Raw genomic sequence first — 24919 nt, 5'->3', positions numbered from 1 at the left:
TTAAAAACAAAAATTTGTCAATGTATGCCGATGACTGAAGTTTTTTCTTAAGTCCGCAATCAGGATCCCTGCACAGTCTCATTGAAGATCTTGATCACTTTTCTAGCCTCTCTGGACTAAAATCTAATTAGGACAAGTGTACCATATTACGTATTGGATCGTTAAAAGTCAGTGTTTACACTACCTTGTAGTTTACCAATAAAATGGGCGGAAGGTGAAGTAGACATACTTGGTATGCATATCTCGAAAAATAAAAATGAACTTACCACAACCAATTTCAATAGAAAGTTAGCAAAAATAGATACGATTCTGCAACCATGAAGAGGTAAATACTTGTCTCTTTATGGAAAAATCACATTTATTAACTCTTTGGTCCTATCACAGTTTACTTACTAATGGCATTGCCTACTCCAGACGACTTGTTTTTTTAAATCATATGAGCAAAAAATATTTCACTTAATTTGGAACGCTAAACCAGACAAAAGAATTAATATGCGTTTTGGGGGCAAAAAATATTAAATATTAAAGCATTAAACCTCTCACTTAAAGCTTCACTTATACATAGATTATACGTAAAACCAAAATGGTTCTCCAGTAGATTATTAAGAAAGGTTAATCCTTTGTTCAAAAATTGCCTTTATACAGAATACAACTTCTCATTTCCGACTAATTGAAAATGAAACTTTGTTTAAAGTATCGCCCTTTCATAAACAAGCCATACAAAGCTGGTTACAATTTCAATTTTACCTTCCAGAAAAGACAGAACAAATATTATGGTTAAACTCAAATACTGATTAATAAAAAAATGTTATTTATGGAAAAAATGTTTTAAAAAATTGTATTATATGTATTATTGATATTATGAATAGAAAAACTGGAGTTAAGTAACATATGCAGCTATCAAAAATATATGGGAATATCTGCTCAATCCAAAGTTACAACCAATTGATTGCAGCAATACCAAGGGCAAGGGGAAGAGGGAGAATGTTTGGAACTTGTTTGTCTGCCAGATACTAAAGATATAAAATTGGCTGAAAATGATTGGCACGAATAGAAAAATATACCAGTTTCATTTGAGGGCAAAAATGTTGACCGCTACGCCATACAGGTTGCAAAATAAATGGGAAGAGATTTTCGATGTACCGATTCCATGAAACATGGTATATGAACTGATACAAAAAACAAAATTTGATTCAAGACCGACTTTTTCAATTAAAATTATGATACAAAATTCTTGCCACCAATTTCATGCTATATATATAGGGCATACAACAATCTCAGCACTGTAGATTTTTCTGCGAAGAGATCATTTATTGTGGTATTGCCCCTATGTACAGTAGCTTGTTTTCAATCACAACATTGACTTAACATTAACCTTACAAAGAGCAGTGTTGGGCAATTTGGAAAGCCATTGTCAATCAATAATACAAGAATAATCATAGGGAAGGTTTTAATCTTTAGCTTAAAATCTGTTGATAATATGCGATTAGAAAGGTTCAAAATTCATGTGTGATTAAAGAGCTTGTGTTTGGTAATGTATTATTATTATTATGTGATTGCTCTATATAAAAGTACCACGTGTGTAAAATGTATATGTAAAATGTGTGTAAACAGCGTATTCAGACCCCTTGACTTGAATGGTAAGTAATGCATTGTCATTTTGGAGTCACTTTTATTGGAAAAAAGAATAGAATATTTCTAAACACTTCCATTGTACATTATTGTGGATGCTACCATGAATATGGGAAATCCTGAATGAATCGTAAATAATGACAAGTGAGCAAGTTACAGACACACAAAAGACATGCTAACCTCTCACCATTACAATAACAGAGGAGGTTATAATTTTTTTGGGGGGGGTATGCTATTTCTGCATCTAACTTTCTCACTCATCATTATTCACAATTCATTCAGGATTATCTGTAATCATGGTAGCATCCACATTTTAAAGTATAATTTAGAAGTGATTGTAAACATATTCTATTCTTATTTACAATAAAAGTGACTCCATAATGACACAATACATTATTTACCATTAATTTCTATTGGGCACAAAATAATCTGAGGGAGGGAGGGAGAAAGGGATGGGTGATTGTTAGGTCAGTAATGCTGATTTGGCAGTGGGGTTGAAGGTACCATGGAAACCGTAGGGAATATTGACAGGCACCTCGGCTCTCCCCAGCTCCTCCCATGTCTTGGCATCCAGAACCAGGAGGAATGTACTCTTATCCTGCACAGAGAGATAGAAGCTTCTAGATTAATCTACATCAACACTGTAGAACATTCTAGATTAACCTCTATCAACACTCTAAAACATTCCAAATTAATCTCTCTTAATACCATATCCGTAATGCACGCTTCTGAAATGCTGTAACTTGTGTCTAAAATAACTGAGGTTGCTACCCAGTGAATATCGCCATTTGACCCTAATGAGTGGATGAGAAAGGTGAACAACCTGAACAGGCTCGTTGTGTGAATATTATTGATGACAAGTTCCATTTTTATTTTTACGTTGACAATGGTAGTCAAAACCACACTGTTTAAACTTTTTTCACATTTTCTGTAGCCATTTACACTTGTACCCGTATAAGGATAAAAATAATGGTAGATATGGACACTGAAAAGCACCTAAAATGAACGCAGCGGCTGTACAGTAACATGCTTAACCTGATGTTAGAGCTCAGAGTCTCGCTTCACAGCATTATATATATGAAATATATAGCCAATACATTTTGTATTGAATAACAGTGTAATTTACACTATGATTTCAGTTTGTGAAAATGTTTTCACAATGAAGAGTTAGCCTGTGCTTGTCATAAGCTGTTGTTGCAAGGTTGCCATAAAGTGTTTCTTTACATGACTGTTGTAAAACACAGTAGTGAATCTACTCAATAAAAATGATGATGCGGACATCTAGTGGTGACAGTAGGAACTGCATGTTACTGCATAGTTTGAATTTGGTGCAGTTTCAGATTTACTTTGAGACAAAGTTTAATTAATTCAGCCCTTCTTGTTTATTAGTGTGCTTGTGGTGCTTCAGCATCAACACTTATGCATTCTTATCCACTGCCAAAAATAGGTACAACTTAAAAATGTGTCTAAGAAGGTAAACTGAACAAGTGTTTTTTGTATTTATATATGAAGTGAATTCTTATTCCACATTGTATTGTTACAGCTTCAATTAAAAATGGATTGAATAGATCTCACCCATCTACACACAATACCCCATAATGACAAAATTAAAGCATGTTTTGTTAGACATTTTTGCAAATGTATTATATTAAATAAAGACATCTAATTTACATATGTATTCACACCCGTGAGTCAATACATGTTAGAATCAGCTTTGGCAGCGATTACAAAGGTGAGTCTTTATCGGCAAGTCTCTAAGAGCTTTGCACACCTGGATTGTACAATATTTGCATATTAGAAATTTTTTAATTCTTCAAGCTCTGTCAAGTTGGTTAGATTTTCGAGCCAATTTAAGTCAATATTGTAACTAGGCCACTCAGGAACATTCAATGTCATCTTGGTAAGCAACTCCAGTGTATATTTGTCATTGTGTTTTAGGTTATGGTCCTGCTGAAAGGTGAATTTGTCTCCCAGTGTCTGTTGGAAAGCAGACTGAACCAGGAATATCCTCTAGGATTTTGTCTGTGCGTAGCTCTATTCCTTTTATTTTTATCCTGAAATTGTCCCTAGTCCTTGCTGATGATAATCATTCCCATAACATGATGCAGCCACCACCTTGATAAATAAAAATTTGAATAGATAGTTAATAAATGATCATTTTGAGCACATTGTGTAATAAAGACGGTTTGTGTCTCATTCCATTTCTAAAAAAAGTTATATAAAATCAGTAGATATATTGGTAATTGGTGACTTTTGCCTCCCTAAAATCCCATATCGGTTGGACTGAATTTTGTTGTCTGAGTGAGGAAAATGCTGTAAATTACAAGGACTGTGCATTTTGGAAGATAAGATGTCGAGGATTATAATAAATACAGATTTGATGATACAAGCATGAGTCCAAATGTGCATTTCACATTTCAATATCATAAAACTCATGTAACGTTTATGATCACTACCTTTCATGTACAGTTACAAGATGACATGATGTTATACCCTGGGTTGTCCTGAACAGAACAGCCTGTTTGTTTTATTGTGAGGAAAATTTGCTACGGACCACACATCAGAATGCACTCATGACTCCATTCTATGCACACCAAAATTACGATCTGCTTCTCTGAATTTCCTTGTGAAAGCCTAACACTGTAAGATCATATTTTATCATTTCGCTAGTCATGTGTGCGATATAATGACCCATGACCTTTACCTCAGTGGGCGTGACCACCACGGACAGGATGACCCCATCGTCCTCCTCCACGGCGTCCGGCGAGGGGACGAACACAGGCTCTGAGGGGAACAAACCCTTCTGGTACCACACCTTGAGACAGAGAGAGAGCAGAGATGCAAACTGGGACCCCAAAAGGTAAACATGGGCAATCTTTGAAAAGTGAAAGATAATAATTTTTTTCTTCAGAGAACAACAAGTACATAATATACATTTTATTAATCTCCTAACTTCCCAAAACACAATAGACAGAGAAAATAGTGTCCCGGGGAACGGGGGAGTTGGGCTCTTTGGTCTGCGTTTAAGGTTTATCATGACATGCAACGATAATCTCAGTCTTCCCAGAGAGGAATACATAAGGCACAATCACATCTTTTTTTTGTTGCCAAATTACTTTTTGTCGGTTTTGTTTTTCCAGGTTTGGGATTTTTTTCTGATTTTCACTCTCGTAATCACACATTTTTAATAGAAACAAAACCAAATTGGATGTTCTAAGTCCACAACAATGCTTAAACCTTAGAGATCAAATTAAAATTACAAGAGGGGATTAGTCATAAACCCTCAAAGTTCAATAATGGGGCTAAAATGGCAGCCATCTTGGTCATAGAGAAATCCAAAAACGAATCTAATGTATGGCAGTAACGCATATGTGATGCATTTCCTGCTTTTACTTATGCAGGAAAATAAAAGTAAGGCATGTGATGTATCAGAAATTGTGTATTAGAATTATAGTTAACGTAAAAAATGTAATTTGATTTTAAAGTCAGTTTATATGGGTTTTATACACATTTCCTGTATAAATTGCCTCTAAAAAACATGTAAACATACCATAAATGTCTCAGATTTTTTTTCTTGAAAAGCTGTGAATGCTATTATATAATACAATATTAGTACTTGTTGCATTTACATTTGTCTAAGATCTATCATCAACTGATTTCAGAAAGCAGTGCTGCTAACTCTCACACACTGGGCGTGAGACACGTATTTGACCTTTACACTCTCACACGCATTGATTTATATCCCGTGCTATATACTGCTATATCGGTCCGCTAATACAGAAGAAGTAAAGGGCCCATTGTTATTTCATAGTTTTGATGGCTTCACTATTATTCTACAATGTAGAAAATTGTAAAAATTCAAGACAAATCCTTGAATGAGTGTCCAAACTTTTGACTGGTACTGTGTATATATACACTACTGTTCAAAAGTTTGGGGTCACTTTGGGGTCCTTGTTTTGAAAGAAAAGCACATTTTGTGTCCATTAAAATAACATAAAATTGATCAGAAATACAGGTACTGTATTTACAGTGTATACTCCCTTCACAGAACAGCGCAAACAGGCGCTAACCATAATAGAAAGAGGAGTGGGAGGCCCCGGTGCACAACTGAGCAAGAGGATTAGAGTGTCTAGTTTGAGATACAGACGCCTCACAAGTCCTCAAATGGCAGCTTCAGTAAATAGTACCTGCAAAACACCAGTCTCAACGTCAACAGTGAAGAGGCGACTTTGGGTTGCTGGCCTTCTAGGTAAAGTTGCAAAGAAAAAGCCATAGCTCAGACTGGCCAATAAAAAGAAAAGATTACGATGGGCAAAAGAACAGGGACACTGGACAGAGGAAGATTGGAAAACAGTGTTATGGACAGACGAATCTAAGTTTGAAGTGTTCGGATCACAAAGAAGAACATTCGTGAGACGCAGAAAAAATGAAAAAATGCTAGATGAGTGCTTGATGCCATCTGTCAAGCATGGTGGAGGCAATGTGATGGTCTGGGGGTGCTTTGGTGGTGTTAAAGTGGGAGATTTGTACAGGGTAAACATGATCTTGAAGAAAGAAGGCTATCACTCCATTTTGCAACGCCATGCCCTTTGGCGCTTAATTGGAGCCAATTTCCTCCTACAAAAAGGACAATGACCCAAAGCATAGCTCCAAACTATGCAATAACTATTTAGGGAAGAAGCAGTCAGCTGGTATTCTGTCTATAATAGAGTGGTCAGCACAGTCACCGGATCTCAACCCTATTGAGCTGTTGTGGGAGCAGCTTGACGTATGGTGGAGGCAGGGCTTTCTCCTATAGAGCTCCATTTTTATGGAATGGTCTGCCTACCCATGTGAGAGATGCAGACTCGGTCTCAACCTTTAAGTCTTTATTGAAGACTCATCTCTTCAGTAGGTCCTATGATTGAGTGTAGTCTGGCCCAGGAGTGTGAAGGTGAACGGAAAGGCACTGGAGCAACGAACCGCTCTTGCTGTCTCTGCCTGGCCGGTTCCCCTCTCTCCACTGGGATTCTCTGCCTCTAACCCTATTATAGGGGCTGAGTCACTGGCTTACTGGTGCTCTTCCATGCCGTCCCTAGGAGGGGTGCGTCACTTGAGTGGGTTGAGTCACTGACGTGATCTTCCTGTCTGGGTTGGCGCCCCCCTGGGTTGTGCCGTGGCAGAGATCTTTGTGGGCTATACTCGGCCTTGTCTCAGGATGGTAAGTTGGTGGTTGGAGATATCCCTCTAGTGGTGTGGGGGCTGTGCTTTGGCAAAGTGGGTGGGGTTATATCCTGCCTGTTTGGCCCTGTCAGGGGGTATCGTCAGATGGTGTCTCCCGACCCCTCCTGTCTCAGCCTCCAGTATTTATGCTGCAGTAGTTTATGTGTTGGGGGGCTAGGGTCAGTCTGTTATATTTGGAGTATTTCTCCTGTCTTATCCGGTGTCCTGTGTGAATTTAAGTATATTCTCTCTTTTTATCTCTTTCTTTCTCTCTCTTGTAGGACCTGAGCCCAAGGACCATGCCTCAGGACTACCTGGCTTGATGACTCCTTGCTGTCCCCAGTCCACCTGGCCGTGCTGCTGCTCCAGTTTCAACCATTCTGCCTGCGGCTATTGAACACTGACCTGTTCACCAGACGTGCTACCTGTCCCAGACCTGCTGTTTTCAACTCTCTAGAGACAGCAGGAGCAGTAGAGATACTCTGAATGATCGTCTATGAAAAGCCAACTGACATTTACTCCTGAGGTGCTGACCTGTTGCACCCTCAACAACCACTGTGATTATTATTATTTGACCCTGCTGGTCATCTATGAACATTTGAACATCTTGGCCATGTTCTGTTATAATCTCCATCCGGCACAGCCAGAAGAGGACTGGCTTCATAGCCTGGTTCCTCTCTCGGTTTCTTCCTAGGTTCTGGCCATTTTAGGGAGTTTTTCCTAGCCACTATGCTTCTACACCTGCATTGCTTGCTGTTTGGGGTTTTAGGCTGGGTTTCTGTACAGCACTTTGTGACATCAGCTGATGTAAGAAGGGCTTCATAAATACATTTGATTTGATTTGAACTAGAATGCCAAAGGTCTGCAAGCTGTAATTGCTGCAAATGGAGGATTCTATGACGAAAGCAAAGTTTGAAGGACACAATGTCAGGACCCGGTGCGAGAAACAGTCACTAATAATCGTCAGAACCCAGAAGATGAGGCAGACACAGCAGTACTAGAGATGGTGGTTTAATAAAAGAACAAAATCTTCAGGCAAAGAAACTAAATCCACAATGTCCAAAAATAAAGCCAAGAGGCACAAAATGGAAATCCTCCAAAATACAAAAGAAACTCCACAAAGTGGTAAAAAACAGCAGGGAAAAACAAACCTCAAAAGACTACTCAAATAATACACAAGAACTAAACCAGAGAACCTCTGGAAAAACCAACAAGAGAAATATCTGTATAAAACAAGGCTTGGGCTGGGGCTGGGTGCTAACTTACAAACACTGAGCAAGGAACTGAGGAACACACAGGGTTTAAATACTAACAAGGGAATGACCTACAGGTGCAAACAATAATTAGAGCAAGAAAAACAAAAAGGTACAAAAAAGGTGCAATGGGGACATCTAGTGACCAAAACCCGAACAGTCTTGGCCAAAACCTGACACACACTTATTATTTCAATTAAAAATCATTATTTATAACCTTGTCAATGTCTTGACTATATTTCCTAGTCATTCTGCAACTAATTTCACGTATGCTTTCATGGAAAACAAGGACATTTCTAAGTGACCCCAAACTTTTGAACGGTAGTGTATGTATATATTTCCTGAGTTTTTTTTTATATTTCCTTAATTTAGGACAGACACTTCAAATCTTTGTTTCTTATGATTTATTTTTGAATGTCCCTTTTGCCATTCATGAATGCTGATGTAAAAAGGGCTTTATAAATACATTTGATTGATATAGTTATACTATAGTTTATCAACGTTTTAAAGAATTTGAAGTTAGGATAGCATGAACCTGTGAAAGTTTGAAAGGATAAATTATTGTTGCTATTATATGCAAACTCATGCATATTTGAGTAGTTATAAGTTATAGCACAGACCAGAGCTAGACCAGAGCTAGTGCGAGCCAGAGCTAATGTAGCTAGCTACACCCAGTACCTGAGCTGAACCAGAGCTTGGGCAGACCAGAGCAGTAGTTGTGTGGTTGTGATCAGTAGTTGTGGTCTGTAGTTATCTTCAGCAGTGGTCAGTAGTTGTGGTGATTTGATGTGTGGTCAGAAGTTGTGTGGTTGTGGTCACTAGATGTTTTCAGCAGTTTTGTGGATGTGGTCAGAAGTTGTGTGGTTGTGGTCAGTAGTTGAGTGGTCATTAGTTGAGTAGTCAGAAGTTGTGTGGTTGTGGTCAGTAGTTGAGTGGTCATTAGTTGAGTAGTCAGAAGTTGTGTGGTTGTGGTCAGTAGCGGCCAGCTGTTTTGTGGTCAGTCGTTGTGGTCAGTAGTTGAATGGTCGGTAGTTGTGTGGTTAGAAGTTGTGTGGTTTGGTCAATAATTGTGGTCAGCAGTTTTGTTCAGTAGTTGTGTGGTTGTGGTCAGTAATTGTGATGTCAGTAGTTGTGTGGTTGTGGTCAGTAGTTGTGGTCTGTAGTTGTGTGGTTCAGTTGTGTGGTTGTGGTCAGTAATTGTGGTCCCTCTTCACCCGTGTCATAATTTTTGCTCTCTTGCGTCTGTGAGTACCCTTAGCAAAGGCTCCGTTTGGGCTGCCCAATGATGACACAGAGCTGTTAGAATACATTAGTTAGCCATTTTTTGTCACTCTAAACTCTGACAAACAGCAGTAACTTTTTATTGGTAGAAGACATTCCTAATCCGCTTCATCCAATCAGTGGGGTACAGCCTGCCCTCTTTAAAGAGAGACAAACTAGCCAGTTGAGTTATTTAAAGCACTGAGTATGATACTGAGAAGGCGGACAAACCTAGTGAGCATTAGAAATATTCTCTTTATCATTCTAGGTCGCCCAGACCGGGGAAGCATTCAAAATCTTGGCGATTGTTGTTCAGTTAGAAACAGATTCACAAATCATGGGAATTTGTGAAGCTAGGAAGACATTAGGAAGACACTGTGTTCGAATACTCATACTAACTACAGGCGTAACTACAGGCGTATGCTCAACTGAAATGATATGTTCGTTTACAGTATACTAAAATGAACTTCTAGTATATAGTATATACTCATTAAGTATGTAGTATACAATATGTTAATATGGGTATTCGAACATAGCTATTATCTCCTGCGAGTCAAACGCTGCTAAGCAACAGTAGCCTTGGCAACACTGCTCCTTTATGGCTAAATTCAAGTGTGAGAAACATCCCAGTCAACAAGCTGGGTTCGGGCCTATTCCGTTTGAGACTCCGGGGACTTGGAATCGACTCGGACTCGGGGGGCTTCATACGGGCCAAGCTCTTCCAAAGTACGGCAGAATCATATTACTCTGGGTTCTGGCTAATGGTACTCGGGCCGAGTCCACCTCAGCATATCTGACCCGATTAACTTTTTCAGAAGTAGGACCATATGATGTTTTTATTCTGCAGGTGATGAAAAAAATAAATGTGTGTAATAATTTCACCTCGAATTTGCAATTAAAACTCGAACTATCAGGCTATTAGATGGAGAAGGACCCTAGAGAATCTATGCTAAAAATGAACTAGATTTGACTACTGATTTTCTTTGGAACCCCACTCACACTAATTCTAATAATGTTAGTCCCACGGCAAATCCTGGCTGAAGGAGTGATGCAGCCTACAACCATGAATGTTGAATTAATGCAATAGCCTATTAAACTGGTACAAATTTTGTCTGTTGCCTATTAAAATAGCTAAATAAATAATGACCCTGACAGGCAATGGGAAAAATCATGGTTCTCGACAGGTCATGATTGGGTTCGATTTCCGGGGCTACGAACAGAAACAATGCATGTTTACTGTCGCTTTGGACAAAAGCGTCTGCTTAATGTCACATGTATTATTTTTGCACACCTCATATTTGTGAGACATTGACAATTTTGACAGTAGCTATGTGCTGCCTGCACATTCTGAGAAGACAGGAGAAAATATAACAGCGTATCTAAAGCAGGTAAGTTATGAATTGCATGACCAACTGTGTAACTTTGTCATAGTGTTTCTTTGTCATAACACAAGGATGCACGCCAAATTTTTGCTGAACCTAAACATAGACAAAGTCTATTTCAAGATTGAGAACGCACATCAAGTCAAAAATAGGCTACTATGTCCTGTCTGTTTTATAAATCTGTGATTGTAATTTTCAACATTACAAATAGCAGCATACAGTACATGTATCGTCAATTGACAACATCAATGCTTTCTGAAGTATTCTTAATAGGGAGCTAACATTACCTCGGAAGATACCAAAAACACATGATCCAGCAGCAGTGGCCTCTGCTGCTCGATTCATCTGCTTTGAAGCTCGAGCTGGACTGACTTTCCAACGGTCGTTGTGAGAGTCAGTCAGTTGGTTAATAACAGTCGAGGCCAGCCGGAGGAGATACCAGAAAAAGGTAATTGTAGCTATTGTATTTGTAGTAGTATATTTCGTCACAGTCACTAATTAGTTTGATATTCTAGGTAGCTTAATTTCTGGACTGGTCATGGTTGTGTCAAAGTTTCTCCATTAATGTCAGCTAGCTACCATTAACGTTAGCTATCTCAGCTAACTGCTAGAGCAGAGGTAGCTAGCTAAGTCAATATGTTTAGTTTCTATCCTATGTGATATTAGGTAGATAATCTAGTGTTTTTGTTTGTAAAACATTGGTAGTCTAGCTAAGACTAGGCAAGAAAGCATCCAGTTAGCAAAGCTAGCTAGCTAACAGTCCCAGTTAGCTATGCTATCTAGCTAACGTTAGCTAGCTATGTCCAGTAGTCACAAAGGACTCGCGCGAAGCCAACTGGTCTCGAGTGGAGATGGCAAAGAGCGCTCCAAGATGCGATGATGGTGTATTTCATGTGTACAATGGAAGCTCTTTTTTATATACGGTCCCAGTGGCTCTGTGTAACGTTAGCTACCTGCATTATTTGGATATAGTTAGTTTTGCGAAACTATTCATGGTTGACCCTATACAGTCAATGGGTCAATCTGTCTTCTTTCATTGAAAAGCAAATCTATACATTTTTTAAGTATAATGTAAAACAACATTCTATAGGTTGAATGTTTAGTTTCCAGCTGATCCCATTCCTTACCTGAACCCCATGTAAAGCAATGTGCTCGACAATACATGTCTTCTTGCCAGCAGACTATCCCCACCCTCCCTCAGCCTCTCTGACGGACTGTATCCACCTTCCACCACCATGCCCTAAATACTTACTGTTCACAGACAGAAACGTATCTGTGACAACAGTTACCACTCATACTAACATATTATTTGTTGAACAACAATTACAGTCCATCCATTCTAATTTAAAATACATTTTAACTTTCCACTAATAATAATGTAAAATATCCTATAGTCTTTTTTTTACCTTTATTTAACTAGGCTAGTGGGTTAACTGCCTTGTTCCAACAGTATGTATTTTTTTTAATTTTCCAACAGTCTTGAAGGAGTTCCCACATATTCTGAGCACTTGTTGGCTGCTTTTCCTTCACTTTGCGGTCCGATTCATCCCAAACCATCTCAATTTGGTTGAGGTCGGGGGATTGTAGAGGCCAGGTCATCTAATGCAGCACTCCATCACTCTCCTTCTTGGTAAAATAGCCTTTACACAGCCTGGAGGGGTGTTGGGTCATTGTCCAGTTGAAAAACAAATTATAGTCCCACTAAGCACAAACCAGATGGGATGGCGTTTTGCATGCTTTACAGTGGGAAATACATATGCAGAGATCACCTGTTCACGCACACCGCATCTCACAAAGGAACCAAAAATCTCCAATTTGGACTCCAGACCAACGGACAAATTTCCACCGGTATAATGTCTATTGCTCATGTTTCTTGGCCCAAGCAAGTCTCTTCTTATTATTGTGGTCCTTTGGTAGTGGTTTCTTTGCAGCAATTCGACCATGAAGGCCTGATTCACACAGTCTCATCTGAACAGTTGAACTATGTGAATCATTTATTTGGGCTTCGATTTCTGAGGCTGGTAACTAATGAACTTATCCTTTGCAGTAGAGGTAACTAGGTTTTCCATTCCTGTGGCGGTCCTCATGTGAGCCAGTTTCATCATAGCGCTTGATGGTTTTTGCGACTAAACTTGAAGAAACTTTAATTGTTCTTGAAATGTTCCATATTGACTGACCTTCATGTCTTAAAGTAATGATGGACTGTCGTTTCTCTTTGCCCAGTTGAGCTGTTCTTGCCATAATATGGACTTGGTCTTTTACCAAATAGGGCTATCTTCTGTATACCCCCCTACCCTGTTACAACACAACTGATTGGCTCAAACCCATTAAGAAGTTAAGAAATTCCACAAATTAACTTTTAAGAAGGCACACCTGTTAATTGAAATGCATTCCAGGTGACTACCTCATGAAGCTGGTTGAGAGAATGTCAAGAGTGTGCAAAGCTGTCATCAAGTTAAAGGGTGTCTATTTGAAGAATCTCAAATATAAAATAAATGTATTTACAATGTAGAAAATTATAAAAATAAAGAAAAACCCTTGAATGAGTAGCTGTTCTAAAAACTTTGACCGGTATTGTATGTCTTCTTGTTTTCCCCTCTAAGAGCTGATTCTGTCTCTCCAACATCAGCCACTCTGATGGACTGTCTCCTTCCACCACTGTGCGCCAAATACTCTGACGTAGAAGTCCGTCACTGGCCGCGGGCAGCATTTGGTACTTTAACGCACGCACACATTCATCACTCCTCCCTGCTCCGTTATCAGATAAGTTAATGTGGGTCGACACACAAGTTAACTTCAATGTCTTACTACATACATGTCACACTTATGTCAGTGTTCATATTTAATATATGCAATATTTATTATATTTATCGATGTTGTGGATGAGCGCTTTGTTTGTTTGTTCTGTTCCTCTCTCTCTCCATCTCTGTAGCTTCCGGGTATGCTGGATAAGGACCCGAGCTAAGGGAATGGGCTGACTTTGTAGTGCCTGTCCCAAATGGCTCATTAATGTAAATGGGCTTATTGAAAGACACTGTCAGTAGTGATGTCATTTTGTAAATGTTATGTTGTGATATTGTTTCAAAACCCTGTTGCAATTAGTATGTTTAGTTAAAGGGAAAATGTAGGTTTGTATAGGTAATTGCTTAATTAATTAGTGTTAATTGTTCTGAGGGGAGGGGCTAGCCCTACAAAAGGAGCCTCTCTTTCAGTTCATGGGGAGGCATTTTGGATTGAGCTGTGGATGGGGTAGCATTGTTTTTAGCTGGCCCATAAGGTATATGTTTGATGGCAGTACTGTTGTTTTTGTTCCGGAATCACTTTGTAAATAAACACCCTTGCACTGAAGAACTTTTGTGGCTCCGCCATCTTTTTATTTTGATAGAGGTTAGGTTTTCCAGTTTAGCCTTCTGGCATACTCTACGTGACATACTCAATGTGAATCTGAAGGCTGGCACCCTGAACCTGAGCTGGTGTGGCCGGACAGTAAAGGAGTCAATCTCAAATGTGAAAGCTGTTTAAGGGTGTGTAGACTTTCACTAGGCCATTGATTCTTGAAGAAAATAAGTTATACATTCTTGTCGAGCTTAGTTTAACTGTTCTTCCTTATCAGAACCAAATATAGGCCTGTTTAACTGAAAACACTGTATAGACTCAAAACATGTTTCAAACTTTAAGTCCTTGCATCCATAGCTCCTATATGTTAATGGTCAGTGCTAACACAGATCCTTGGGACATCCCTACCCTAAACGATAACCCTAACCTTAACTCTTACCGTAATCTTACACATAACCAAATCCCTTACCTAACCTTAAACATTTTAACAATGGGGTAGGGACGTCCAAAGGATGCTGAATAGCATGGACCGTATGTTTATTTTCTGAGATCTGTGTCCATGAATACTGGGCAGGGGCACAAGATGAGAGTCTGGTGTGAGAGAGACAGTGGCCTGGCCATAGAATTAGGAATAATAATTCTATGACATAGCCTGACAATAGATCACAGAAAATAGTTATATTCCGAGGGAAATTGATCCCAGGCCTTTGTGGCCCAGAGTTGCCCATCCCTGACCTAGAATTGTGAAATTCTGTGCATAGTTCCCTCTTCGCACAAGGAACACATTTGCCTCAAGGACCCACAAAGTCTGCCATGATGGATTTTCTGCCCATTTGAATTTCTGAAAAACACATCTCCTTCGGAGCCACAGGGCCGATCTGGATGAAACTTGATATATAGCATCTATGGCTAAATGTCTTTCAATGCAATATTTTCCAGACTAGTATGTCAAACAACTGACCAATAACCATTAATGTGGCATGGTCTGGCACATAAATCAGACAGACATTTGTATTGTAACCAAACTTGGTAAACATGTTCTTAACCCTGTCAAGACTCAACATATGCATGCAGATTTAGATTGACCACACGGTGGCGCTACAACAGGCACATATTTATCTCTTTGGATCTGTTTGACTCAGTGCTGAAATTGAAAACCTCTGGTTATTGTGATGTGTTGATGTGCTTCCCATTTGAGGTCTGGATTGTGATTCCTATGATTTTTGTGTGGTGTCAAAATCTGAATGATTGTTGCAACAACTTATTTTGGTCTTTTTTCTGTTATTCAAAAGGTGCTGTCAGGAGAAACAAATTGATACCATTTCATCCTTCCACTCTCACCTGGTTGTTAGTTCTATCAGTTAAGTTGCTAGAGAAGTGGACTTATTGTTAATTTTATTTGTTTGATTGCTATGCAGCCTGGCAATGTTCTTATCCCTTGCTTGCTAGCTAGCCATCTGTGGCTGATACAGTCAAGTCAACGCTGCAGATACAGTGCATTCGGAAAGTATTCAGACACCTTGACTTTTTCCACATTTTTTTACATTACAGCCTTATTCTAAATTTATAAAATTTGAATTTTTATCATCAATCTACACACAATACCCAATAATGACAAAGCAATAACAGGTTTTGGGGAATTTTTGCAAATGTATATATTTCAGTTGTTTTATACATCACATTTACGCAACTATTCAGACCCTTTACTCAGTACTTTGTTGCAGTTCTTTGGCAGCGATTACAGCCTTGAGTATAACATTACAAGCATAGCGCACCTGAATTTGGGGAATTTCAACCATTCATGAATGCAGATCCTCTCAAACTCTATCAGGTTGGATGGGGAGTGTCACTGCACAGCTATTTTCAGGTCTTTCCGTAGCTGTTTGATCAGGTTCAAGTCTGGGATCTAGCAGGGCCACTCAAGGACATTCAGAGACTTGACCCGAAGTCACTCCTGTCTTGGCTGTGTGCTTAGGGTCGTTGTCCTGTTGGAAGGTGAACCTTCGCTCCAGTCTGAGGTCCTGAGCCCTCTGGAGCAGGTTTTCATGTACTTTGCTCCGTTAATCTTTGCCTTGATCCTGACTAGTCTCCCAGTCCCTCCTGCTGAAAATATTCCCACACCATGATGCTGCCACCACCATGCTTCACCGTAGGGATGGTTCCAGGTTTCCTCCAGATGTAACGCTTGGTGTTCAGGCCAAAGAGTTCAATCAGACCATAGAATCTAGTTTCTGATGGTCTGAGTCTTTTGGCAAACTCAAGCAGGCTGTCATGTGCCTTTTACTGAGGAGTGGCTTCCATCTGGCCACTTTACCATAAAGGCCTGATTGGTGGAGTGCTGCAGAATTGGTTGTCCTTCTGGAAGGCTCTCCCATCTCCACAGAGGAACTTTGGAACTCTGTCAGAGTGACCATCTGGTTCTTGGTCACCTCCCTGACCAAGGCTCTTCTCCCTCAATTGCTCAGTTTGGCCGGGCGGCCAGCTCTAGGAAGAGTATTGGTGGTTTCAAACTGTGTACTTGGGGAGACGGCTGTGTTCTTGGGGACCTTCAATTCTGCAGACATTTTGAAGTACCCTTCCCAAAAATCTGTGCCTCGACACAATCCTGTCTCAGAACTCTATGGACAATTCCTTCGACCTCGTGGCTTGGTTTTGCTCTGACATGCATTGTCAACTGTGGGACCTTTATATAGACAGGTTTGTGTCTTTCCAAATCATGTCCAATCAATTGATTTTACCACAGGAAGACTCCAATCAAGTTTTACTAACATCTCAATGATTGTCAATGGAAAAAGGATGCACCCGAGCTTAATTTCAAGCTTCATAGCAAAGGGTCTGAATACCTATGGCATATGTTTTGTTATTTTATCTAAATTTGCAAAATTTAGATTAATGAGGGAAATTTTTTTTTTTAAATACATTATAGAATAAGGCTGTAACGTAACAAAATGTGTAAAAAGTCAAGGGATCTGAATACTTTCCGAATGCACTGTAGAATATCAAAGTTGCAGCATTTGTATTTGTTTAAGCTGTTTTCTAGTGACATTTATTTGGATACATCCATTCTACTGTTGAGGGATGACACAGACACAAAATCTATTTCATCTATTTAAATAAAAGTTTAAAATGAGAAAATGTCATGTCTTTTGTTGCTCATGGTTCAGTTGATAGCTGCAATATTACTACCTACATTTAATATAATATTACTACCTGACTCGGGCCTGATTCAGCAGCCAGACCCGGGCCAGCAGTTTTAGATCTGGAATGCCGGAATCAGGCCAGATGTGGGCCAGATGTTTGCTAACATACAGTACGTTTATGCTTTAATACTAACTAAATACTGCACTCTGACCCACAGAACTTACATGATAGGGGTGTTAGACAAAGCAAGGAAAGTTAACTTCAAAACATTATGTAGTTTTATTAGAATTTGCAGCTGTTGTTGGTAAATAATTAATATCTGAGCTTTTGACATGACTTACTGCAGCTAGAAAGAGAGCAGTTGATGGGTTACTAAAACAGCTCTATCTACTGATTGGTAAACATTATTCCTAATCCATTTTCGGATTTGAAAAGCAGAGAAGTAGGGGAAGATTTCATTCCCTTTAACTTTTTGTCTAACTTGTTGGGGTAGTGGTGAAAAACGGCAGTTGTTTCCAAAGAAAAGTTACAGCAAATGATGATGCGGTTATTGAAACAGCTCAGCATAGTACCCTCCAAATTTGTCATTAAGATCGAGACCCTGGGTCTTGACCCCGCCCCGTGCAACTGGATCATGGACTTCCTGACGGCCACCCCCAGGTGGTGAAGGAAGGAAACAACATCTCCACTTCGCTGATCCTCAACACTGGGGCCCCACAAGGGTGCGTGCTCAGCCCCCTCCTGTACTCCCTGTTCACCCATGACTGAGTGGCCATGCACGCCTCCAACTCAATCATCAAGTTTGCAGACGACACAACAGTAGTAGGCTTGATTACCAATAACGACAAAACAGCCTACAGGGAGGAGGTGAGGGCCTTCGGAGAGTGGTGTCAGGAAAACAACCTCTCACTCAACGTCAATAAAACAAAGGAGATGATCGTGGACTTCAGGAAACAGCAGAGGGAGCACCCCCCTATCCACACCGATGGGACAGCAGTGGAGAAGGTGGAAAGTTAAGTTCCTCGGTGTACATATGCTGGACAAACTGAAATGGTCCACCCACACAGACAGTGGTGCAACAGCGCCTCTTCAACCTCAGGAGGCTTTAGAAATTTGGCTTGTCACCTAAAACCCTCAAAAATGTTTACAGATGCACAATTGTGAGCATCCTGTCGGGCTGTATCACCGCCTGGTACAGCAACTGCACCTTCCACAACCGCAAGGCTCTGCAGAGGGTGGTGCGGTCTGCACAACACATCACCAGGGGCAAACTACCTTCCCTCCAGGAAACCTACAGCACCCAATGTCACAGTAAGGCTAAAAAGATCAAGGACAACAACCACCTGAGCCACTGCCTGTTCACCCCGCTACCATCCAAAAGGCGAGGTCAGTACAGGTGCATCAAAGCTGAGACCGAGAGACTGAAAAACAGCTTCTATCTCAAGGCCATCAGACCGTTAAACAGCCATCACTAAAACAGAGAGGCTGCTGCCTACATACAGACTAGAAATCATTGGCCACTTTAATAATGTTTACATATCTTGCATCACTCATCTCATATGTACTATATATACTGCATCTGTTGCATCTTGCCTATGCCGCTCTGTCATTGCTCATCCATATATTTATATGTATATATTCTTATTCCATTCCTTTACTTAGATTTGTGTGTATTAGGTAGTTGTGGAATTGTTAGATTACATGTTAGATATTGCTGCATTCTCGGAACTAGAAGCACATGCATATCGCTACACTCGCAATAACATCTGATAACCATGTGTATGTGACCAATAAAATTTGATTTGGTTTGCTATGAAACTCCAAATTGAGCTCAGGTGCATCCTGTTTCCATTGATCATCCTTGAGAGTTTTCTACAACTTGATTGGAGTCCACCTGTAAATCCACCTGGTAAATTCAATTGATTTGACATGATTTGAAAAGACATACACCTGTCAATATAAGGTCCCACAGTTGACAGTGCATGTCAGAGCAATACCCAAACCATGAAGTCGAAGGAATTGTCCGTAGAGCTCCGAGACAGGATTGTGTCGAGGCACAGATCTGCGGAAGGGTACCATAAAATGTCTGCAGCATTGAAAGTCTCAAAGAACACAGTTTCCTCCATCATTCTTAAATGGAAGAATTTTAGAACCACCAAGATTCTTCCTAGAGCTGGCCGCCCAGTCAAACTGAGCAATAGAGGGAGAAGGGCCTTGGTCAAGGAGGTGACCAAGAACCCGATGGTCACTCTGAAAGAGCTCCCGAGTTCATCTGTGGAGATGGGAGAACCTTCCAGAAGGACAACCATCTCTGCAGCACCACCAATCAGGCCTTTATATTAGTTGCCAGACGGAAGCCACGTCTCAGTAAAAAGGCACATGACAGCCTGCTTGGAGTTTGCCAAAAGGCACCTATTGGACTCTCAGACCATGAAAAATTATATTATCTGGTCTGATGAAACCAAGATTGAACTCCTTGGCCTGAATGCCAAGCATCACGTCTGGAGCAAACCTGGCACCATCCCTACCGTGAAGCATGGTGGTGGGAGAATCATGATATGTTTTTCAATGGCAGGGACTGGGAAACTAGTACGGATCGAGGGAAAGATGAACAGAGCAAAGTACAGAGAGATCCCTTATGAAAACCTGTTCCAGAGCACTCAGCACCTCAGACTGGGGCTAAGGTTCACCTTCCAACAAGACAACAACCCTAAGCACACAGCTAAGACAATGCAGGAGTGGCTTCGGAAAAAGTCTCTGAAAGTCCTTGAGTGGCCCAGCCAGAGGCCGGACTTGAACCCAATCGAACATCTCTGGAGAGACCTGAAAATAGCTGTGCAGCAACGCTCCCCATCCAACCTGACAGAGCTTGAGAGGATCTGCAGAGAAGAATGGGGGAAACTCCCCAAATACAGGTGTGCCAAGCTTGTAGCTTCATACCTAAGAAGGCTCGATGCTGTAATCGCTGCCAAATGTGCTTCAACAAAGTACTGAGTAAAGGGTCTGAAGACTTATGTAAATTTTTTGTTTTTTATTTTAATGCTTTTGCAAACATTTCTAAAAACCTGTTTATGGGGTATTGTGTGTAGATTGATGAGGGAAAAAAGCAATTTAACCTGTTATGGCTGCAAGGGGCAGTATTGAGTAGCCAGTTAAATCGTGCCCATTTCAAACGGCCTCGTACTCAATTCTTGCTCGTACAATATGCATATTATTATTACTATTGGATAGAAAACACTCTCTAGTTTCTAAAACCGTTTGAATTATTTCTCTGAGTGAAACAGAAGTCATTCTGCAGCACACTTCCTGACCAGGAAGTGGAATGTCAGAAATCGATGCTCTGTTCAACTTCATGCCTATACATGGGCGTGATACGTAAGAGTCTACATACACTTCATACACCTTCCCCTGGTTGTCAAGAGGCGGTGAGAGAAAACATTTCGTGTTTATCTTGGTCTGAGGTGGAATTAAAGCTCTTTGTTTGACGTGACCATCCACTTCCTGTTTCTGGAGCGCGCGAAAGAGGACATGGATTTGGCTTCTGTTTTGCTCTCGTTATGGACGACTAACATCTCCGTCTTAGATTTTATTTGATACATGTGACCATATCATCGTAACGTATGTTTTTTCAATATAGTTTAATCAGATTATTGAAATTTTTTCGGGAGTTTTGCCGTGTTCCGTTCTCTGACTTTGTTGACGTTGGAGAGATCTGTAGCACTTGGCAAGTGCCCATGCTAAATGAAGAGGGAAATTTGCCGTTCCAGATCCAAACAACGACTGTTCTGGACAAAGGACACCTTGTCCAACATTCTGACAGAAGATCACCAAAAGTAAGAAACATTTTATGATGCTATTTCTAATATCTGTCGTGCATGTGAACTGGCCGTCGGCGCCCAAGTGTTTCTGGCTATTGTGGCTATGCTAATATAACGCTACATTTTGTTTTCGCTGTAAAACATTTAATAAATCGGAAATATTGTCTGGAATCACAAGATGCCTGTCTTTCAATTGCTGTACACTATGTATTGCTGTACACTATGTATAGCAAAACATATGCTATACAATAAATATGTTATCAGACTCATCTGATGAAGTTGTTTCTTGGTTAGTGGCTATTTATATCTTTATTTGGTCGAATTTGTGATAGCTACTGATGGAGTAAAAAACTGATGGAGTAAGAATAGTGGTGTCTTTTGCTAACGTGGTTAGCTAATAGATTTACATATTGTGTCTTCCCTGTAAAACATTTTAAAAATCGGACATGTTGGCTTGATTCACAAGATGTGTACCTTTCATCTGGTGTCTTGGACTTGTTAATGTGTGAAAGTTAAATATTTAAAAAAAATATCTTTTGAATTTCGCGCCCTGCACTTGAGCTGGATGTTGTCATAAGTGTACCGGTGTCGGGCTGCACCCCAAACAGGTTAATCAATTTTAGAATATGGATGTAACATAACAAAATGTGGAAAAAGTCAAGGGGTCTGAATACTTTCCAAAGGCACTGTAAGTCAGGAGGACTTCAAGAGTTAGGTGTTAGCCAAACCATTGATTAACTGCAATGGAAAAGTACTTGTTTGTCTGGCTATAACATAACACAATTTGAAGTCATGTGGGGCAGAGTCTCAAAACATTAGAAAAATGATTATGTGTGGATACGGTGGGAACATGTGGATCTGAGCAAGTGTGATGGCATTAATGTTGGTAAATGCTAAGTCGTCTATTGTTTTTGTCAATTATGTTTTTGATTGTTAAATATTTAATTCATTGTTTGTCTGCTTTACTACAGATTGCTCAGAACTTTTACATTTCAAACCCGGACTGCTTGGGGAAACTCACTGATAACTGGATCATGGTCTTCAAGGACAAAAAACTGAGAGAAGCAAGCCCAAGATCTTCTCTTCGAAGTGCAGGTACAGTTTGAAATGACCGTGCTGTTGGTGCCTCAGATGCCAATTAATGTTTTGACTGAAACAATCAAGTAATAACGTTAAAGCATGATTGTAGTCGGTTTACTAACACGTTAGTTCTATTAGCTATGCTGACTATGATAACAGCGATGTAAGCTGTGTGTAGGAGTTTGGCTTGGAAAGTTTTTTTTTGCCTGGTCACATACAGCTGATGTGTTGTGCATTGAACTCCACAAGTGAAGGGAAGAGGTGAAAGGAGGAGGGTGCATAACGTATACAAATTGGCTGCTATGAAACTAAACTGTTTCGGGTGATCAGAGGTATATTCATTCCGCCAATTCTGTTGAAAAACATTTCTTAAACAGAAGTGAACGGAACAAAACGGGGATAAACATACCTGAATTTGTCCAAAAGAAACTCTCTCTGTGACAGAGTAGCATTACTTTTGTTACAAAACTCACCTTGACTTTCTTTCCCTTCAGGTCAATCTTGAGGAGTGAGTCTCCCACCAGGTGCCTGAAGCCACAGCCGTAGAAGTAGCGATAGGGCCGCGTGTTGAACTTGCTGTAGTTGATCTGGGGGAACTCCAGACCTCCGTACTCATAAAGGTCCTCTCCATGGAGATCCTCAAACTGGCACACCACCTGACCAGGACACAAAGAGATCAAGCTGAACAAGAGTTGATAAAAGGTAAAAGCCGGCAACTTAATTCCCTTCAATAATTTAAAGAAAGCTGACACTTTTCAACACAAGCTCCTTCATCAGTGATTGAGTGGCTATTTACGGTTCCCACAGAAGTGTACATGTACTGTAATGGTAATTGTCAAAATAAAGGAAACACTTGAGTAAATGATCAGACCAAATACATCACTGGAACGCCCATTAAGGTGTTTACATGTCCAAATAATTTGAAAGATTGCTCAGAAAACCAGATGTTTTAATCGGTGTATGCTTACTTTGATTTTGACCTTACGCTGTTTAAGATAAGCAGAGTAAGGTGTTTACATTACTATTGTATAATCTGCCTGCTGACATAATCAGAACAGGGGGTTTAAAGCGTGTGTGTCTCAGTCACCAGAGTTGTGTACTACGAGCAAGCTAAATCTACTCAGGCTTTTATAAAGCTAGACCACTTCAGTTAGCTTCACATTCCAGGTCAGGCTTCATCCGCATTACGACAGTGGATATTGCTCGCCCGCCTGCCACTAACTCTAGCAGGCTTGTAACTGCGCGTGCATGTCACACATGGCTAGTCGAACGCCAGACTCTTCATTGAGACAATTAATCCATGGGTGAGTCAGTGCCATATTTTTGCAAATTCAGCAGGCTATGGTGTGAAATAAGCTTTTAGATGTTTCGTCTTTATTTTATTGCGTATCATTAATGCAGTCTTTGATGCGCAAGCACCTTTTTTCCCCCCTAATTCTCCTTCTATTTGTGGAACAGCTTTTTGTGTTGTGGCCATAGACATATAATCCATAGAAGGGTTTTGGAAACTCTAACCCTGTGTCACGCCCTAACCTTAGAGAGCCTTTTTTATGTCTCTTTTTGGTTTGGTCAGGGTGTGATTTGGGTGTGCATTCTATGTCCTTTACTTCTATGATTTTGTGTTTCTATGTTTTGGCCGGGTATGGTTCTCAATCAGGGACAGCTGTCTATCATTGTCTCTGATTGGGAACCATACTTAGATAGCCCTTTTTCCCTCCTTTCAGGGTGGGTAGTTGACTTGTGTTTGTGGCACTTAGCCCCCGTAAGATTCACGGTTGTTTTTTGTTTTGTTGGCGTCATTCCAAAATAAAGGATAATGTATGCTCATCACGCTGCACTTTGGTCTTCTTCCAGCATCGGTTGTGACACCCTGGCAATTTGACTGTACACTAGCAATGGCTGCAAGTCTTGACGTGAAAGGGAACTGCCATCTATGGATTATAAACTGTGTTTACAGACATTAGGAACACCTTCCTAGTATTGAGTTGGACCCCCTTTTGACCACAACAGCCTCAATTCTTTGTGTCAAGTTGGCTGGATGTCCTTTGGGTGGTGGACCAATGTTGATACAAATGGGAAACTGTTGAGTGTGAAAAAACCAGTAGCATTGCAGTTCTTGACACACACAAACCAGTACGCTTGGCACCTGCTACCACACCCTGTTCAAAAGCACAATATTTTGTCTTGCCCATTCACTCTCTGAATGGCACACATACACAATCCATGTCTCAAGGCTTAAAAACTCTTCTTTAATCTGTCTCCTCCCCTTCATCCACACCGATTGAAGTGGATTTAACAGGTGACATCAATAAGGGATCATAGCATTCACCTGGCCAGTCTGTCATGAAAAGAGAAGGTGTTCCTAATGTTTGGTCACTCAGTGAGTACAGTTACATGCACACAATAATATGAATATTGTGGATAGTCAGATTAATATAATAGTTAGTTTAAAATGTTTAAATGCTTTGCAAGAAGAACGATTTACATAATAGCCCTGTTTACATGCTCACATCTGAAAACAGGCAACCTGATGGGACTTAAATAAATGCAGAAAATCACCAATCAAAATACCCTTTCTGCCACAGCGACTATGCTATTTTTGCAAAGTATTTTTTATTCTGAGTTCAGACATATAAAGTTTCTATGTGAAAATTATTTCTAATATGCATAAGCCCGCACATAAGGAGGCTTGTGCTACTGGTGCTGGCAGATATGCAAATCAAATACACCACTGGAACGCCAATTAAGCTGTTTACATGTACTAATAATTTGAAAGAAAATGAGGTGTTTAAATCGACGTGTGCTTACTTCAATT

General features: G+C 40.1%; 1 protein-coding gene across 1 annotated transcript in view; it reads right to left on the bottom strand.

Moving 5' to 3' along the window:
* Positions 1 to 736: 736 nt before the first annotated feature.
* Positions 737 to 24919, bottom strand: part of bco2a (beta-carotene oxygenase 2a) — a 102063-nt gene continuing 77880 nt past the window's right edge. The window contains exons 10-12 of the mRNA XM_039005962.1: positions 22578 to 22760; positions 4337 to 4447; positions 737 to 2230 (exon numbers count right to left, since the gene is read on the bottom strand). Coding sequence (XP_038861890.1) covers positions 2096 to 2230; positions 4337 to 4447; positions 22578 to 22760 — 429 coding nt within the window. The 3' untranslated portion in view covers positions 737 to 2095. The remainder of the gene's footprint in view (positions 2231 to 4336; positions 4448 to 22577; positions 22761 to 24919) is intronic.

The sequence above is a fragment of the Salvelinus namaycush genome, chromosome 12 (assembly GCF_016432855.1).
Source record: "Salvelinus namaycush isolate Seneca chromosome 12, SaNama_1.0, whole genome shotgun sequence".
Lineage (NCBI taxonomy): Eukaryota > Metazoa > Chordata > Actinopteri > Salmoniformes > Salmonidae > Salvelinus > Salvelinus namaycush.
Note: the sequence above shows the minus strand (reverse complement) of the source record. Positions and strands in the feature narration are given on the sequence as shown.